The sequence below is a fragment of the Panicum hallii genome, chromosome 3 (assembly GCF_002211085.1).
Source record: "Panicum hallii strain FIL2 chromosome 3, PHallii_v3.1, whole genome shotgun sequence".
Taxonomy (NCBI): domain Eukaryota; kingdom Viridiplantae; phylum Streptophyta; class Magnoliopsida; order Poales; family Poaceae; genus Panicum; species Panicum hallii.
The window spans coordinates 5,980,825-5,999,491 of NC_038044.1; the positions used below are offsets into that span (position 1 = coordinate 5,980,825).

The following is an 18,667-nucleotide window of genomic DNA, read 5'->3' on the forward strand; positions in this document are numbered from 1 at the left end:
GTTCCATATAGCATTTACTTTCATCAGGATAAACTAGTCATTCTCCCTCTCCTGAAACCTTAAAATCTGATGGCAGATCACCAAAAATGCTAACTAACGTGAATTAAACTTCCTACGTTTGTTTACGTAATCATGACTAAATAAACCCATAGATATGTGTGCGTTTTTTACTTTCTCAAAAAGAAGTTTTTTTTCCTTTCAAAAAAGAGAGGACTATGTGTATGAGAGTGAGTGGATCGCATACCTGCCTTGGGCCCGGGCCACACTTGGGCTGCTTCAAATTGATCCCTGAATTACACGAGGTGACGCCGTGATGGATCCCTGGGGTCCACATCTCACAGGGCCCAGCACACGGGTGGCTAGAGAGACTAGCTAGTAGCCTAGTAGGCTCTCGTTGTGTGTGCAGGAGGACCATGGGAAGGCACTGACTGGTGGGGCCGGGGGGTCGGTGGCAGCCTTCCGACCGAAAAGATGCCGCGGAGGGGAGGCGCGCGTCCATTCCACGCGACTCCCCCGCACAAATACCACCACCGCTCCGCCACCTCCCTCCCACCAGCACCAAGCAACTCGCAGGGCAGGCAGGGGAGAGGAGAAGCAAGCGCCGCCGATCCCGTTCTTCCTTCCTCGCCGCGATCGCCTCCGCCCTGCGCAAATGGTAAGCGCAACCGTCTCCTCTTCCCATCTGTCTTCGCTGCCGTTCAGCTCTGCTGATTGTCGCTGTTGTCTGTGCACGGTACCTCTCCAATCTGCTCATCAGCCTACGCGATCTAGATCTTTGTCGAGTAGAGGGGTGAGGGAAGAGTTGGCGAGATTCGATCTGCGATGCTCTTGCTCTTTCACAAGCTACAGTTCCGCCACATTGTCTGTTTTGTCCTCACGCAGTGGCAGGATGTCTCAACCTGCGTTTAGCTTAGGGTCGATTTTGATTGATCGCGTAGATGAACAATCGAAGCAGTCAGAACATTCCTGCTCGCTTTCAGTTCAGCGACGGATTCGGACCCTCATTTAGCAGACCAAGCATTTTAGCCTGTCCTTCAGTTTGGGTGCTGCCGACTTGGGTAAAACAGGGCTTGTTTCAGTAGTTTATTTACTAACTGCTGACTTCCATCACATGATCAGAAAAAACCTCAAATCATCAGATGGCAAAGTAGTAACCCTATGGGAGGACTCATTTGGCTCGCCTCTTCAGTTCAATTGTCATGTCTAATGATCAGATGTGGTAGTAGCTTTAGATGTACTTTCTTACTACCTGTGGATCTTCAAATGCCAAAGGTCGGGCAGTTTGGGACACCGAACCCAAGAGAGCGTGTACCAAAGAGGAATGTCAGAGAAGGCATCACATCATTTTCCAACCAGTTGTGCCGTGATGTGTGGCCCTAGTTCATGTCTTCACAATTGTGGTCGTCGTTGTCATTGTCATTGTTTCCTGTGGACCTGTTGTGAACTCACACTGATCAATTATATTGTGATATGTGGACATTCCGCCAGCTGAGACTCAGATCCACCGAGTAGAGCACATCACCGAATTGTTCGGCAGCCATTATCCTGCCAGAGTGCCAGTCATTTGCATTGATTGTGTTCAGCTCAGATGAGAGGTACAGGCAACCCAACTGCAGCCAATCTTCTTCTGGAACTGGCACGGCTAACTACAGTTGTTCTGTAACCATCGCCTGATCACAACGAGCTTATCTCACATTACATCCTCCATATGGAACTGCTTTTACAGTAGTATCATATTGACTGACAGCGAATGCTTTTACAATTGAAGCAACTAGCATGTGATTGTTTTGCAGTGCAAGCAAATCATCTTCATTGACTATGAATTTTCTTTACTTGTAGGCGAATGCAGCGTCAGGGATGGCTGTGGACGACGAGTGCAAGCTCCGGTTCCTGGAGTTAAAGGCCAAGAGGACCCACCGCTTCATCATCTACAAGATTGACGAGAAGAAGAAGATGGTCGTGGTGGAGAAGGTCGGTGAGCCTGTGCTGAACTACGACGATTTCGCTGCGACCCTCCCTGCGAATGAGTGCAGATACGCCATCTTCGACTACGACTTTGTGACCGAGGAGAACTGCCAGAAGAGCAAGATTTTCTTCATCGCGTGGTATGTACTTTCTCACTTGGCATTTTAACTGTTCCGTTCTGTTCTGGCTGCTGATGTGCTTGACATTGATGGGCTGCAATGGTGAAGGTCTCCTGATACGGCGCGCGTGAGGAGCAAGATGATCTACGCGAGCTCCAAGGAGAGGTTCAAGAGGGAGCTGGACGGCATCCAGGTGGAGCTTCAGGCGACCGATTCCGCTGAGGTTGGTCTTGACGTGATCCAAGGCCGTGCAAACTGAGCATGGGCAATGATCAACTGCATCTTCCTGAGTATGAACAACAGACGGGGACTTAGTGCTCCCCTGAGGCAAAGGCTGCTTGTCATGTGCTACTTACGGGACTATGTAAACTACATCCATTGCAGCGATAAATCTATCTGTTCGGCGTGCTTGTTCGTCAATTTTCTTGGTACGCTGTTATGCTTGCCATGATCAGCAACATTTCGATGGTAGAATTATATTCAGTGTGCTACTACGATACAGTTGTCTTGGAGTCTATCAAAATCTGGTTGGAAGATCTGAAACCGAAATCGAAACATGGCTTATCTCCGGTTAAACATCTGTCAACAAATTTTCAATTAATACATCTGGAGCATTTCCGTGGAATCCTCTTAGATGTCCAGATTATCAGAATCACCAGCAGTACTTCACGGAACCTTTGAACCTAACAACATTCAAGGTCCATAAATCAGCAAAACATTGGATGCCTCATGGCTCATGCCCATGAGTTGCGTATACAAGAAGAGCAGTAAATGCTGATACACACGGTCAGGAATTTAAAGTGCATAAATCAGCCAAATGAGTTGCGTATACAAGAACAGTAAAATGCTCATGCCCATGATCAGGAGTCTGCGTTACAGATTTTCACAGAAGCTCTGGACATCCATCAGATTTTCAGAAGAGCGTACAACACAACGCCTGATGGTAAACTGATAAGAGAAGAAGCTGGGAGAATACACCCAGTACAGTAGTGCGCACTATAATCATATTCGCGTTCTTGAAAATCAGCATTAATGACCACAGATACCAGTTAAACGTCATTTCTAATGGACTAATGCAATATCCATAGCTAGCTACAGCGCTACAATCAACAAATCACATGTAAGGCAACAACAGCAAAGCCATGGATTGGAGATAGATGTGTGTCCACCAAAACATACAGATCAAAGTCTGTCCAAGAATTATTTCTCCAGTACCACACCAGGCCATAACTCAAAACACATCAAACCCAACACAACGCCCACGACGACAACAATAGCATGCTGGATTTATTTATATACATCCATCATATTTACAGAATTGAGGGTGCATCTGCATAACTTGAGTGCCTCTCAGGAAGCTTCAGCAATCGAGAAATGCATTTTGGCAACAGACTCACGCAGGAAGCTGCTTCCACATTTGGCTTCCTGATTGCCCATGCTGTAATCCATGATCATGGTTGCATGATCGTCTACTGAAGACTGACCGCCAGTAGTGCTAACACCTTTCAACCTAACAGAATTCAAGGTGCATAAATCAGAAAAATATTGGATGCCCATGGATTGCAAAGATGAGAATAGCAGTAAAATGCTCATACCCATGATCAGGAACCTGCATTACAGATGAACTCTGTATAGAATTCTGGTGATTTTTCTTGGACTTCCCCTTCTGCTTCTGCTTCTTCTTCTGCTTGTTCTTCTCCTTCTTGCGGGATTTGGACCGCCGCTGATAACTGCTATTCACTGAATGGCATACCGACGTCACAGGGGGATCATACACGTCAGGGGCCCATTTGACGTGGCGATTTTCAGTTGGTGATGCCATTCCATTCTTTTTGCGGCCTCCTTTCATAGCAGAGATGAGCTTCATAGTTGGCTAGTGACCGACAAAATGAAAAGGGTAGTAAATAAGTCATCATTAGGCAAGGTATATTACAACAAAAGCGTTATTAGTTTGTCTTGTCAAACAAGGCTCCAGAGAGCAAATAGTGATTGGTCAACACGTCAAGGGCAATAACTGGTTGCTTCACGTGAACGTGAAAAGGCACTACTAGTTGTTTGATCTGCCAAATTGCTAAATATTGTCCGGCATGCATGGCTACCCTAATACAGAATTACAGAAGCATAGCCAGACAGGCATGGACTCACTTTAGGCAGTAAAGCAGATTGATCAATTCAGTTCACAACTGTATTTATAATAATCCCAAGCTTGTCATATCTTTCCTCTTCCAAGAGCGGTACAAAGGAAAATAGCCTGAGCATTCAATTATCACGCAGGCTTCCTAATTATAGCCACAGCAATAAGCAGCATATGTTTGGACAAGGAATATCAGGTACACAAATTTACACACAAAAAATAGATAATCAAATGTGGGTTGCTGGCATGGCATGGTTGTTGCTTGCTACTATGGCCAGCTAGCCCTAATTTACTGGAGCTTTAGCCCCAAAACACTCAGCTACCACAGAATAAAATCTGGATATCTGTAAACTAGTTCGAAGTATTGTTGTATTTCGAAAACATGTTGCTAATTTTGTATGAGCAGAGTGCATCATGAATCATGCCTAGTTGCCTACAAACTGGAAAGCAAATATAAATCAAATATGATTACTTAAAGCAGCTATAGAACACTAAGAACCCTAGTTGGAATCCAGTCTGCTGTCAGATTCTGAAACTTCGCTCATAATGGTAACAATGAAAAGGTCCCATTCAAGTACCAATGGGGCATGTACAAATTAGGGAGAACTTATACAATAACAATCATTTTGGACAAATGATAAGACGATTTAACATGAGGTACTCACAGGTAAGGACATCGAGCGCTCATAAGCAGGGGCACCAGTGTGCCCATCATCTGCATGGCAGCATGAATGATCCTCCTGTTGAGCCTCACCAGATGGGGGAGGGAAGGTCGCACACTTCTGGAGGCCTTTCTTCACCTCCAAAGTGATCGACTCGGAGAAACCCGTACATATCTGAGCCTCCACCAAGCCACTGCCACCTTCTGCAGCTTTGCAGGTTTCATCAACCGAACCACAGCGCTTCTCTATTGGAAGCGGAAGACCATCGTTCGCAGCGCTGGTAGGAGAGTTGTCGCCAGATGTCACTACTGGCGCTCTCTCGAGACAGCTGGTACGACCATCCATCAAGGCACTGGCTTGCTGCTTGCAGAGTGATACACCGAAACTGCAAGCGTACGACCACGCTGCACTGATGCTACAAAACAGGAGAAGACCACAGCTCTAGCTATTATTCCTCCCACATACACATACTTCAAGATTTAGATGTTGATGCTAACTTGCTAAGTCACAGAGTTGCATCACTATAGGCTACAGATTAAACTCTCAGCATAGCATAATCCGATCCTAAGTGAAACCAAACTGAAGCTGGGTCGACTAATAATTTCTAGAAATGGATTTGGTTATACAATAATCCTAAGAGGCAGGTGATCCTGTTTGTTACCTACTCCCAGCAGCGCAGATCCGGTTCAAAGAGCGAGCAACCGACCCAAACCAATCCGATCCAGCACAAGACAGCACCAAACCCTGCAGACAAGCCGGTGCGCGGGAGGAAATGACAGGCGCCAAGCGCAGCAGGCAGAACTAGAACTCTAGGAGGAAGAGAGGGGGACGGATGGATGGGTGGACAGATATTCAGATCGAGGGGCGGATGCAAGCGTTAGGAGGAGGAGATGGGTTGGGCACGCCAAGACCAAGGCTTGAGACGATGGGAGCAGGCGCAGGGGCAGGAGAGCGCGTCGTCGCGGGGGAGGCGGCGCAGGGGCGAGCAGCAGCCCCGCACGGGCGAAGGCATCCTGGATCCGCGCGCGCCTCGGCAGCCGCGGCCGCCGGGGAGGGTCGGGCTTGGGGCTCCGCAGATCTGAGCAGGAGGCTGCGCTGGTGTGGTGATGGCACGGGCGGCGACTGAGAGGGTGGGGGGACGACGAATCGCTCGCCCCGCGGAAGAGGAATTCTTTTATTTTTTCTGACGACTTTCCTCTCCTCCCACTCCTCCTCGATTCCTTGTGGTTTTTCTTGACGCGGAGCGGGTAGGGGCGTTCGCGGGCGTATTTATAGTCGGGCGAGTGGATAAGGTGCCACGTGTAATTGGTCTGGGCTTTTTTTGGCGTTTGTTTTTTCAGGAAATTACTTAATCTGCTGATCCCGGAAATGACGCTTCACCGGCTGTCTTTGCGCCCGTTGGGCTTGCTGTATCATTGGGCTGGGACCGAACTATCTCCGAATCGTTGGGCCTTGGTTGGACCTTGGACCATGGGGGAAGAAGCTTCTGGACAATGGGCCCATGCTGAAGGGGCTCTCCTATCAGGCAAAACAAATGTTAAATGGGTAAAATATCATTCTAGGTGCCAAAATAAGGTTAAATGCCTTTATTCCAATGTCCAAACAAGATATGATTAATTGGTTATGTAACAACACAAGCTTCCATGGTCGTACTCTTTCGTTGCATAACAGATCATATACAAGTAGGCCACTAGTCATGCACCACGTTATCAGGTATGACCGTATGATTATCTACCTGTCCGGCCAGCGATCAAACTGGATCATATACAAGCAGTTGCGGAGGATGCAACAAAATCACGGTACGGCGAAGAAGAAAGCAAAAAGAATTGACGACAAAACAAGTATTCAATAAAATAACAATAAATACTTTAAAAATATCGATTATTACAATAGCAACTAAAACCTGACAACATAAAAGACAATGAGTTAATAATTTTATATATTTATTCAAAGAGTACAAAATAGTAAAATAAACAATACACGTACCTCTAAACGCGTCTAGGAGATCTAGGAAATTGCATTTTCCTGTCTTTCTTTTTTTGAAATGCCTTTTTAATTTGTTGAACATCAAGACCTTTGAATATTTCTCTTTCGACGTAACACAGCATCAAATCATTTAACCACCTATCGGTCATCTTGTTGTGCAATTCAGTTTTAATAATCTTCATAGCTGAGAATGCCCTTTCAACTGTTGCTGTCGCCACCGGTAATATCAATGCCAACTCAATGAGACGATAAACCAATGGAAAAACAATGTGTCTCTCAAGTCTAACCATTATTTTTGAAAGGCTTGTAAGATCATAACAAACTTTGAATTCTTCAAGTCTCCGCACATGAATGATGAAAGTTTGAAGTTGATCTTTTATGGTCTTGCGGTCCTCAAAAGAGAAGTCATCATAATAGATATCCGCAATACGAGCAAGTTTCTCAACATCAAACTTAGAGAATGAATCTCTAGGGTCAAGACAAGAAAATCCAACAAGCAATTCCGAGGACCGCTTATTAAAGCGGTGATCAAACTCCGTGGTAAGAGCATCAATTGCAGCATAGAAGATATCAACATGAAAATAATGATCTTGAGTGATATTGTTTCTCCCACCTTTTCTTGATCGATCAAATCGTGGTACTTGATCACTCATATTTGGTATTGGGATACATTTTGCAAGGCAGAAGGCTTTTGTTTCTTCAAACAATGGTTCCCAACCTTCACTTCTCAAATTATTCAAACGTGTCATCACATCAATAATCAAAGACATAGCTTGAACAACATTTTGATCCTTCCTTTGCAAGATGAGTGAGAGCTCATTTGTAATACGAAGGATTTGCAGCAACATCTTCATGATAAATACAAAGCTGAAAGACTCCATTATTTGTACCAATCCTCCTACCCTAGATGGATTGCGCTCATCTTGATTCACAATTTCTAGCACTTCTATTACTGAATCCCACATTGACTCAATACGAAGTAAAGTCTTATAATGAGATCCCCATCTTGTATCTCCAGGTCTTGCCAATGATGTTTCTTGTTGTTTACCTCTCCCAGATGATATTTCTCCACTCTCTAATTTAGACAAGAGATTCAATCGATGTCTATCAAGCAATAAATCCTTTCTTTTACATAAAGTGGAAATGCTGCTCACAATTAGTGTCACATACTCAAAGAAATCTTCAATAGATGAGGTGCATTTTGAGACAGCAACAACTACCAATTGCAATTGATGAGCAAAACAATGGATATAGAAAGCAAAAGGGTTCTCATCTCTAATCAATTTCTGAAGACCATTAAATTCTCCTCTCATATTGGAAGCACCGTCATACCCTTGCCCTCGTATATTTGCAATAACTAAACCATGATCATTTAACACTGCAAGTAATGCTTTCTTCAATGATTCCGATGTTGTATCCTTGACATGCTTGATACCCAAAAATCTTTCTATGACTTCCCTTTTTTTTCACAAATCTAACAACTATGGCCATTTGCTTTTTGATAGATATATCACGTGATTCATCAATAAGAATAGAGAATAGACAACCCCCCATTTCTTCCTTTATTGCCTTTATGATTGCTTGTGCACAAGAGTTTGCAAGGTCTTTTTGAATCATGCCGAAAGTTATTTTTGCATTTTTTGAACACAACTCATCAAAAGCATGTTTCACTTCCTCATTCCTTTCCTTGTACCAATCAAGCATTTCCAAAAAGTTGCCCTTATTCAATGAAGTAGAAGTTTCATCATGCCCCCGAAACGGCTCACAGCAACAATACTCAAGGAAGCTTCCACTCGGGTTTCATATTTGACCAATGCATCTTTCGTATGAGTTGACACCCTATTTCTTACACTTGATATTTGGTTATCAAAATCATGATATGATGTTGCTGCAAAGTTATGAATGCTACTAGGCCCACCAACATATTTTGGAAGTGCTAAATAACCATTCTTCCATTGCGAGAACCCAACTTTTGTAAAAGCATCATGACCAAATTTCTCCTCTATTCCATCATGTCTAAAAAGATAGCAATAGAAGCAATAAATTTTATTCTTCTCCACACTATATTCCAACCAATTGTATTGCTTAAACCATTTCTTTTGAAAACTCCTACTATCATTCGAGGTAGGAAACTTATGATCCATTGGTTGAAAAGGACCTTTAGCTATAAAAGCTCTTCTAACTTCATCTCTAATATTAGGGGCAAAACAATCAATTGAAATACGAAGTCCTGGATCCGATATGATATAGTCCGGGTTGAACTCGGTTATACCTTCTTGAAGCTCTGCTTGAGCAACTTCATCTTCTACACCAGTTGTTGCTTGAGCAAATTCATCTTCTACACCGGTTGTTACAAGCGCAAAATGATCTTGCCCATCTTCAACCTCTTGTTGAGCAATTCCACTACCACGAGTACTTGGTTGTCTACTTAAACCACTGGAACCAGTGCCAAAATAGCTTTTTAAACCTGTAAAAATAAAATCAATTATCAGTCAATGTAAAAGTGAAATGAATCAATCAATTTTTGCAAATCACAAGAATACCTTTTTGAGATATCTTTCCTTTTCCCTTTCCATTACCAGCCATCTCTTACTGGAGTTCTTTCTCGTCCTGTAAAAATATATATACATTGATTATAGATACTAGATGAGCTTTTAGAGTTTTAGTTAACACTAGATAGGCAAACCCTACACACACTTGCAATTCTTCTGTAGTTCTGTTAAAGCAGATATATCAACAGCAATTTAAGTTCTTGAAGCTTTGCAAAATTGCAACACAACCAAGTAACCAACACTGCAACAGCCCTATTATTGCACATTTGCACTGCATGTAGGTATATAGTTACAAAATCTGAAATGCAATAATCATAGATGGAAGTGGCAATGAACTTTTTTCGGGCAACTACTGCATATCACAAGCTTTGTACTTCCATTCGATGTCAAGCAGCCATATGTAAAGTAAAATCAATTATACAAAATCAATTATACACAAGTACTACATGTCTACATCCCATCCTAACTGTATTGTTCTTGACTATAATGTTGTTAACTCAGAATTAAATTAACTCATTGCCAACAACCATGAGATCAAAATAATCTCAGGGAAGCAAAGAAGTTACGGCTTGCATAACAGATTAATAATCTAATACCTGCATTTAGTTGATAGCTTGATATCCCTGTGGTTGTGGAGCAGCCGAGCAGGGCTGCAGGGGGCGGCGGCTCGGGGGAGGGGGGCAGGGGGAGCAGGCTCAGGCGCTCAGCAGGGGCGGCACTGCAGCAGCGCGCAGGGGGCGGCGGCAGCGGCGCGGGGAGGAGCAGGGGGTGGCGGCGGCGCGGGGAGGAGCAAGGGGCGGCGGTGCGGGGGGAGCAGGGGGCGGCGGCGCGGGGAGGAGCGGGGGGCGGCGCGCGCCGCGGGGGGAGCTGCGGGAGCAGGAGCAGCGAGCGCCGGCGCTCGGGGGGAGCAGGGCGGCGGCGCGGGGGGAGCAGGACTGCAGGAGCAGGCGGCAGCACGGGATGAGCAGGGGGCGCCGGGGCGGCGCGCTGGGGGAGCAGGAGCAGGGGGCGGCGCGGGAGGAGCGGGGGGCGGCGCGCGGGGGGAGGTGCGAGAGCAGGAGCAGCGGGCGGCGACGCTCGGGGGGAGCAGGGCGGCGGCGCGGGGGGAGCAGGGCAGCTGGGCGGACGGGCAGGGGCGGACGGGCGGCCAAAAATTTTTGTACCGATTCGGTATTTCGGATTTTCGGTGCGTAGGTATGGCAACCGCCATACCTTGCCACATTGGCTCCTCCGCCACTGTATACAAGTAGGTCGGGTTGGAAAGCTCCAACCAAAATCAAACAATTCATAGGTTGTTTATATGGTTTGGGTGGCTTGATCAGGCATTTGGCCCGGGCCATTCCCCATGTCATGTTTCAGGGTTGGAATTGGATACCCCTTTTGGCTAGGGTGCTTTGGTAAAAAAAAAGTTAAGATTTTGGTGTAATTCTGTAAACAGGAAAAAGTTTACCTTTTGTGCTTGCTAGCTACATTGTTCAAATGATTTTGGTACCCGTCGAGCCAAATTTTGGCACACGTGTGAAGGAAAAACAGTAACCATTTGAAGTGTTGTAACATAGAAGGCCCTTACAACATTCGTTGTCGCACTTCTTACCTCTCATCACTGCTTCACAATTGGTTTTTGAACATCCACCCTTTGACTGCGGGGAACAAGGACAATTGCCTCTGCAAATCGACAGCGGGCCTTGGGACTTGAAACCACCTTTGATAACCGTACATGATGTATGCATAAACCCAATGACTTCTAAAAAATCTTGATTTCCATATAAGAGTATTTGTGGAGCCCACCTCTAAAAATTAGCCCGCTACCACATAGTTAGTAATGGACTAATTCACTCACCTTGGCCCAAGCCTGTCTAAGCTAACTTATAAGGTAGGGTGTTAGGGTTTCCGAACGCACCAGCCCTCACTCTCCCTCTCATATTTCCCTTGCTCTCTCCCTCACCCTCTTTCGTCGCCACTGCTTCCATGATGCTTCACACTTCTTCCAAAATCTCATTTGCTTTATTCAAGTAGGCTTGATAGTGTGCGTATAGAGAATATGTCGGGGATAAGGGTGCATGCGGCATAGAAGATGCATTGTGCCAAGGTGCGTCACGTCCCAGATCTGCGTGGAGGCGGCTGCCAAGTGCAGTAGAGGAGGCGTGGGGGCGCTGTCAGCTCGATGAGGACGATGGTAGCCAGTGAGCTTCATGAGGAGCGGTGAAAGTGCATTTAGCCCTCTAAGTGGATTTTGATGTTGATGGCATACAGAATTAAGGAGCTAATGAGTTTATCGAGTCATGAACAACTTAAAATTCAATAAAATAAAAAGAAGCAAGAAAAAATGCCAAACTTGCTTAAACGATGGTGTTGGCTTAAAAGAAGATCTTTTAATATTTTCTATTTTGAATTTTAGTATAGGAAACACCGTACTATTAAGAGGGATGCGAATGAATAGTATAAAGGTGTCAAAGTGCTTATTTGAGATGCTAACCATCAAGGAGAGAGATATAATCACACATTTGTGCATCTAATTTTCTGACTGTTTCAGTGTGGGTCGGAAGTTCCGATCCTGTGGTGGAAGTTCCCTGTATCTTCCGACGGGGGTTCTCGGCCAGCTGATTTTAGCTGTGTTGGAAGTCCCGATGATCACTTAACAATTGCACTAATGGCTAGTTTTTGGGGCTCGGGTATTTATACCCCCTAAGCCGCTCCTTCATTTGCTGCTGACCTAACCCGAGACAAACACCGCCAAGAGCACTTACTAATCGTTTAGTTGATTTCAGTTAGGGCTTGGGTGAAAGCAAGATTGAGGTGTGAGACTCAACCATTTAAGTGAGAGAGCAGCCAAGTTCATCTCAAGAGCACTTGAAGCATCCTCATCCTTCGACTCGCATTTGTTACTCTTGAAGGTTGCTTCTAGACGGTTTGGTGTTGCCCGTGGAGCGTCCTTTTATGTGTGTGCGCCTTAAAAAATTTGTATTACCCTATCCTTGGTGGATTTTATAGTAAGTGATCTAATCCTTCTTTGTGGTTGATTGAGTGAGGCAAAGGATTAGTTGAATTTCATAGTAAGTGATGTAATCCTTCTTTGTGGTTGATTGAGTGAGGTAAAAGATTAGTGGAAGACCCTGCTCTTTGTGAGCTCCCCAACGGTGACGTAGCTTCCTTAGTGGAAGTGAATTTCGGGAATAAATCTATTGCGTCTTGTGTTTATTATATTTATTTACTTGTTGCTAATCTAGAGTTTGTTTTATGCCGATCTACATACTTAAGTTATTGTGCTTGCAAAGATCACTTGCAGAAGTCTCCTAGTATCATTGCGCAACTTTTAATTCAACCAGGTTCTGCAGTTTCAAGTTTAATTTTAAATTTCGTATAAGAATTTTTTCTTTTATCAAAAATTCCGGTCCAGTGTTGAAAGTTCCAACAGATTTAATTGTTGCGAAGATTTTTTTAGATTTTACAGTTCCACCTATTTACCTGTTTAGGCATGAGCAAGATCAAGTGGGCTGGACTGTGACCGGGGGTGGAGTTAGAAAAAATAGAGGTATGTGCGGTGCTTTATTGTATATGCATGATATTGAAGCTAACATAGTGAAAATCTAGACGTAATAAGGGATCGTGAATTTTTTCTAGGTGCGGTCGCACCCAGAGCTCATTACCTAGCTCTGTCCCTGGCTGTGACATGGGTGAGTAATGAGCTTTTGCCCCCGATGTAATCCTAGCCACATGGAGTCCTCAATGGCATGGGATCCAGCCTGAAACAATGATACCTTGCATGCTCTGCCGTGGAGTGTGGCATTCTCGTGACCTAACAGGTAAGTTCCTCCATGTAGATTCAAGCACCTTGTGTCATTATTAATAGTTGATCTTCTTGGACACCGAGTAGGTGGCATCGTCTATGGTAGAGCCATGCTGTGAAGCCGAATCCTTTGACCAGATTTAGGGTCGTCGAGGTGGAGGCTAGAGGAGGCGACGACAGAGAAGATGACAAGGTGGAGGGTATTGTGAATTCAGTGGGTATAATTTTATTAATTTCCATATGTGTGTAACTACAAGCGGTGGTCCAAACATATCTCGAAATTTTATTTTACCTACCTCTGAAAATATATTTTTATCTTGCCTTTTCATACTTAAGATGTCGTGGTCGTGTCCATGCATCATGGGAGCGTAGGTTGGCATGTGGCTGGTTGAGGAGAGGATTCATTTCCTCTTCAATATGACATGTATGAATATCTTCCTATCCAATGCCACAATGATCAATTGGGTGTTTGGCATAACTGTTAGGATGTTCTTTCTCTTTCACAAGTCTAGCTGGATTATTTGTTGCTTCTCCACCAGATTTTGGGCTACCCAACAACATTTTGGGGGTTAAACTCACTTTTCTAGGTATATCATGTGACCTCAAATTATGAGATCAACTAGGGATTTAGGAATCATAGTGTGCTCAAATAATGTTACATCAAAATCTAATGATTTAGCAGTTTCCGAAGCAAGACCATAATCTCCATATTTTTGCTATTGCTCAGTATCATATTTGGATGAGGATCAAGGAATAAAGATCCTTGCCATGACCTGGCCACGGAACCTTCTTCATTTTAGACTCTGGTTGGATCCTCTTCAACTAATGATTAGCTAGCTAATCGACAATAGTCTCCTTTATATAGCTAAAGTTCAGCTAACTAGTCATTAGCTAGGTGTGTTTGGATCCACCAACTAATTACTAATTGTTGATATGAATAGACCATACTACTCCTATATGTTAGGAAATTCAACAGAAGGGTGGAGGATAATATAGTCTTTTGACTTTTAAGCTGGGATTAGCAGGATTCAATCAGCTAATGAGATAATATTATTTCAATTAGCTGAAAATCATTAGCTAATCCATTAGCTGATCCGTTTATATCCATAATAGCTAAATTTAGCTAGCTGACTATTAGCAGGAAATTCCACGCGGGCCTTAATCTGGCTGCCACATCACCAACCTGTCGCACGGGCCTCACGCCTGCGACCAACCCACACACCTCAGCAGTCCTCCAGCTGTCGGCTTCCTCGCTTCTGATTGGCCCGCTGCCCCCTCCCACGGATCGCGCCCCCAAAACAAATCCCCACCGCCCCCCTCGCCACGATCCAACGGCGCTCACCCCACGTCACGCGGATCGCTCCCCCCTGTCCCCCATCCCCCTCCCCCCGCTCGCAGCTATAAAACCAGCGGCAGCGTTCGAAATAGCGAAACCACTAAAAAAAATTAAGAATCCCGTCTCCCTCGCTTCCCCCCAGACCCAAAACCGAATTCCCTCCAAATCCACCCGCCCTCGTAAATGGACGGCGGCGCCACCAAGGTGAAGAAGGCGGCGGCGGGCCGCAAGCTGGGCGGGCCGAAGAAGAAGCCGGTGTCGCGCTCCGTCAAGGCCGGGCTCCAGTTCCCCGTCGGCCGCATCGGGCGCTACCTGAAGAAGGGCCGGTACGCGCAGCGCGTGGGCACGGGCGCCCCCGTCTACCTCGCCGCCGTCCTCGAGTACCTCGCCGCCGAGGTCCTGGAGCTGGCGGGCAACGCTGCGCGCGACAACAAGAAGAACCGCATCATCCCGCGCCACGTCCTCCTCGCCATCCGCAACGACGAGGAGCTGGGCAAGCTGCTGGCCGGGGTCACTATCGCGCACGGCGGCGTCCTCCCCAACATCCACTCGGTTCTCCTCCCCAAGAAGGCCGCCGAGAAGGCAGAGAAGGCGGCCAAGTCGCCCAAGAAGGCCGCCGCGAAATCCCCTAAGAAGTAGGCTGCTCATGTTGATGCGCGCGCCGGTCTCATCTCATCTGATTTCCCCTTGTGTTCCTTGCTTGTGTGTGTATGTAGGGCCGCGTCTCTATGTATCGTGTCCGCCGAGCTTCGGATCCTAAATCTAGGTCTAGTAGTAGCTGTAGTGGTTGGTGATGGGGATATCTGTGATATCAAAATTTAATGAGAAGAAGAGGGGGCGATTTGCTTTCCTTTATGAATTCTGGATCTGGTTATTGGGCTTCTTTCCCTGGGCTTCATAATCTGGTTCCTCCCAGTGTGGATACTTGTCTGTTTCTTGGTCTGTTTCTTGGTTCGATAGGGGTTGATCGATTTGGGTTGTGGGATGGTACATTGCAAAACAGAGTTGAATTTCTCATGATCCAGTTCATTTCTGACAGCTTGAACATTTTCATTTTGTCAGAACGACATCATTCAGACTGGTGAATCCTAATGGTTCCCATGAAATTCCTTTGACTTTTGATTTGTGTGGTGTGTTTGAGTAGGGTGGTTGGAATGGCGAATGGATTCATATGGTGAGCGTCTATTTATGACAAATTTGCCAGTTAGATTCAGACTGGAGCCAGCTGTAATTGTAACCGTTTCAGTTCATTTCGTGTGCTGCAAAATAGGTGCAATTTTGCTGGCATGCGAATTCTGGCTGGTGCATCCCCAATTTGCAGATGGTGAAAATTTCATCACCCACCTCCAAGAGAGACTCGGTTTTGGCAGTTCGATGCCAGACTGAACAACATGAATTCTGAGGTAACCTGCAAAAGATAGCTGTTGCTCGTCACTCAGGTTTTTTTTCGTAAGGCGCATTACTCAGTTTTTTTTTTCCCGTAAGGCGCATTACTCGGGGTTTTTTTTTCCATAAGGCGCATTATACTCAGTTTTTTTTCGCAAGGCGCATTGTTAGTCCGCTTTGCAACGATCCTCATTTTCTCTCTACAAATTTCCAAGACTGTTTAAATTTTTGATACATCTCAACAATGTCAGGCCTTGTTTTTCAAAGAAGGAACAACGTTGAGGCCTTTGCAAGTATGCACGAGGCACATTTCCTATCATAGAAGTGGCAGAACAGACCAAATTCAATCTCAGCCGCTGGATTATATCACCAAGGGAATGAATATTACGATACCAATGAAGTACAACACATATACGAAACCTCTCTTGTGTTACTAGCTTCAATTACTACTGATTCCCAAGGGGATTTGATTCAGGGTTCGTTACTAGCGGTATACAAGTCACCAACAAAATAGCAATACTTGTGTTTCATTAGGTAGCAGTATCTCAGTTTTTCTTCAACATCCTCCAAATCCGGCCGGTGAAAGACAACCTCATGCAAGGTGTCGGTGCACCACGCGGCGGCAGCAGCAGCCTACCTCCTCAGGCCCTCAACGATGTAGGTAGCATACAGATCCCTGTGTAAAAGAACATACATTGCCATCCAGTTAGGTTGTGAAGAACACATTTCACCTGAATCAAAGTACCAAGCATGGTCTGGATTTTTTTTCAAGTGTTGACATTATCTTACATGGAGTGCTGTATGGCTTCATAAGCAGCGCTAGCAGGCAGAAAGTCATTGACGGCAACCTCCTTGTTCTCATTCTTCTTGTCTGTAGATCCCGGTTAAAGAAATCACTCAAATTAAGAGGCAAGTACACTAATATTAGCTTGGCCTTGAGATTGAGACAATTAACAATTTAACACATGACAAGGGTTTGCTAGTTAAATCACTCTAAAAATGGCAAAGTTATGTGGAAATGGACAACAGCCAATGATGCACTACTATTGTTAAAGAGGCCTTGATGTTCAGGGCAAGTTAGGATTATTTTGCAAAGTAGCATGTTGCAGATAAATTAGGAGAATTTCGTAATTATGATGAAAACATTAATTGCACAAGCCAGTAGATTCTAAGTGAAACAACTGAAGCTCGGTAGACTAATAGGTCTGGATTTTTTTTTCTAGGTCTGGATTTGGTTATACAATAATTATAGGAGGTGATCCTGTATGTTACCTAACTCCCAGCAGCGCAGATCCGATCCAGAAAGCGAGCAACCGGCCCAAACCTATCCGATCCAGCACAAGGCGGCACCAAACCCTGCAGACAAGCCGGTGCGCGAGAGGAAATGGCAGGCGCCAAGGGCAGCAGGTAGAACTAGAACTCTGGGAGGAAGAAAAAGGGGGACGGACGGATGGATGGACAGATATTCAGATCGAGGGGCGGATGCAAGCGTTAGGAGGAGGAGACGGGTTGGGCACGCCAAGACCAAGGCTTGGGACGATTGGAGCAGGCGGAGGGGCAGGAGAGCGCGTTGTCGCGAGGGAGGCGGCGCAGGGACGAGCAGCAGCCCCGCACGGGCGAAGGCATCCTGGATCCGCGCCACGGCCGCCGGCGAGGTCGGGCTTGGGGCTCCGCAGATCTGAGCAGGAGGCGGCGCGGGTGTAGTGATGGCACGGGCGGCACGAATCCGCTCGCCCCGCGGAAGACGAATTCCTTTTTCCGAACTATCTCCGAATCGTTGGGCCTTGGTTGGACCTTGGACCGTCGATCCTTTTCATTTTTGCCATTACTACGAACACCACTTGGCCGAATATTACTTGTACAGTTGCCTTCATAAAATTATCACTGGAAAGGGAACAAATCTTACAACTTTACTAAAAACAGACGTTTTTAGGTGCGTGGTCTACCAGATCACAGTGCTACGTGGAGGCACGTTACGAAAAGACGAAGCTGCCCCTGTCCCGCTGCTCTCTCCCCCTCCGACCGCTGGATCCCGCATATCCTCTCACCGCCAGGTGGACCCCACTCGTCAGCTTCGTCTCCCACCTCCAGTACCGGAGAGGCAAGGCCACCCGCGCCGCCGAGGCCACGATCCGCCCGGAGATCCCCAGCTTCGCGATTTCCAGCCTGCCGTCCTCCCCCGCCGCCACGCCGGCGTCCAGTCCAGACCCATCCCACGAGGCTAGGGAGGCCCTCAACCGCAGGGGTCTCGGCGTGCCGCGGAACGCCCGGCTCGGCGGCTCCAGCGCCGGCGCGAGGCGTACGGGGCCGGGAGGGGCCGCCGGCGGGGAGAGGAGCACCGCGAGGAGGGCCCCGGTCCGTGCGGCATGCACACGGGCACGCATCGCCAGGCGGAGCAAGCGGCCACCGGCGGCGCGCGGCAGCAAGCACAGCGCTCGAGCGGCGGCGCCCAGCTGCCGCCAGCGCTCGCACGCGCAGACGACGCGGAGCAAAAGGCCCAGCTGGTGCGCGCGCGGCCCGACAGCTGCAGCAGGCCGGCTCAGTGCAACAGCCCACACGCATCCTCCGCCACCGCGGGCAGCTCGTGGCCGAGCTGGCGGGTGGCCTGGCTACAGGCGAGCTCGGCCCTGGCAACGCGGATGGCACTGGCCGCGGGCGAGCTCGTGGTGGATCTCGGCCTCGGCGGCGCGGGTGGCCTTGCCTCTCCGGTACGGGAGGTGGGAGATGAAGCTGACAAGTG

At 46.7% G+C, this 18,667-nt stretch overlaps 3 protein-coding genes across 5 annotated transcripts; 2 read left to right on the top strand and 1 right to left on the bottom strand.

Moving 5' to 3' along the window:
• Positions 1-509: 509 nt before the first annotated feature.
• On the top strand, positions 510-2,538 carry LOC112883875 (actin-depolymerizing factor 7). Its single transcript, XM_025949132.1, has 3 exons — positions 510-655; positions 1,840-2,105; positions 2,193-2,538. The coding sequence occupies exons 1-3, from the start codon at positions 653-655 to the stop codon at positions 2,341-2,343; spliced, it is 420 nt and encodes a 139-aa protein (XP_025804917.1). The 5' UTR covers positions 510-652; the 3' UTR covers positions 2,344-2,538.
• A 667-nt stretch (positions 2,539-3,205) lies between these two features.
• On the bottom strand, positions 3,206-17,582 carry LOC112884830. Of its 3 annotated transcripts, none has more exons than XM_025950428.1 (4): positions 5,544-6,107; positions 4,884-5,298; positions 3,680-3,957; positions 3,206-3,594 (listed from the first exon to the last, which is right to left on the bottom strand). In XM_025950428.1, the coding sequence occupies exons 2-4, from the start codon at positions 5,223-5,225 to the stop codon at positions 3,435-3,437; spliced, it is 780 nt and encodes a 259-aa protein (XP_025806213.1). In that variant the 5' UTR covers positions 5,226-5,298; positions 5,544-6,107; the 3' UTR covers positions 3,206-3,434. The 3 variants fall into 3 exon arrangements, with proteins under 3 accessions (XP_025806213.1, XP_025806212.1, XP_025806211.1); XM_025950427.1 differs by lacking the exon at positions 5,544-6,107 and adding an exon at positions 17,200-17,582 and having other exon boundaries at positions 3,232-3,594; positions 4,884-5,295; XM_025950426.1 differs by having other exon boundaries at positions 3,232-3,594; positions 4,884-5,295; positions 5,542-6,106.
• LOC112884833 (probable histone H2A.6) lies at positions 14,650-15,403 on the top strand. The gene has a single exon (XM_025950433.1). The coding sequence runs from the start codon at positions 14,725-14,727 to the stop codon at positions 15,178-15,180; it is 456 nt and encodes a 151-aa protein (XP_025806218.1). The 5' UTR covers positions 14,650-14,724; the 3' UTR covers positions 15,181-15,403.
• Positions 17,583-18,667: the final 1,085 nt, after the last annotated feature.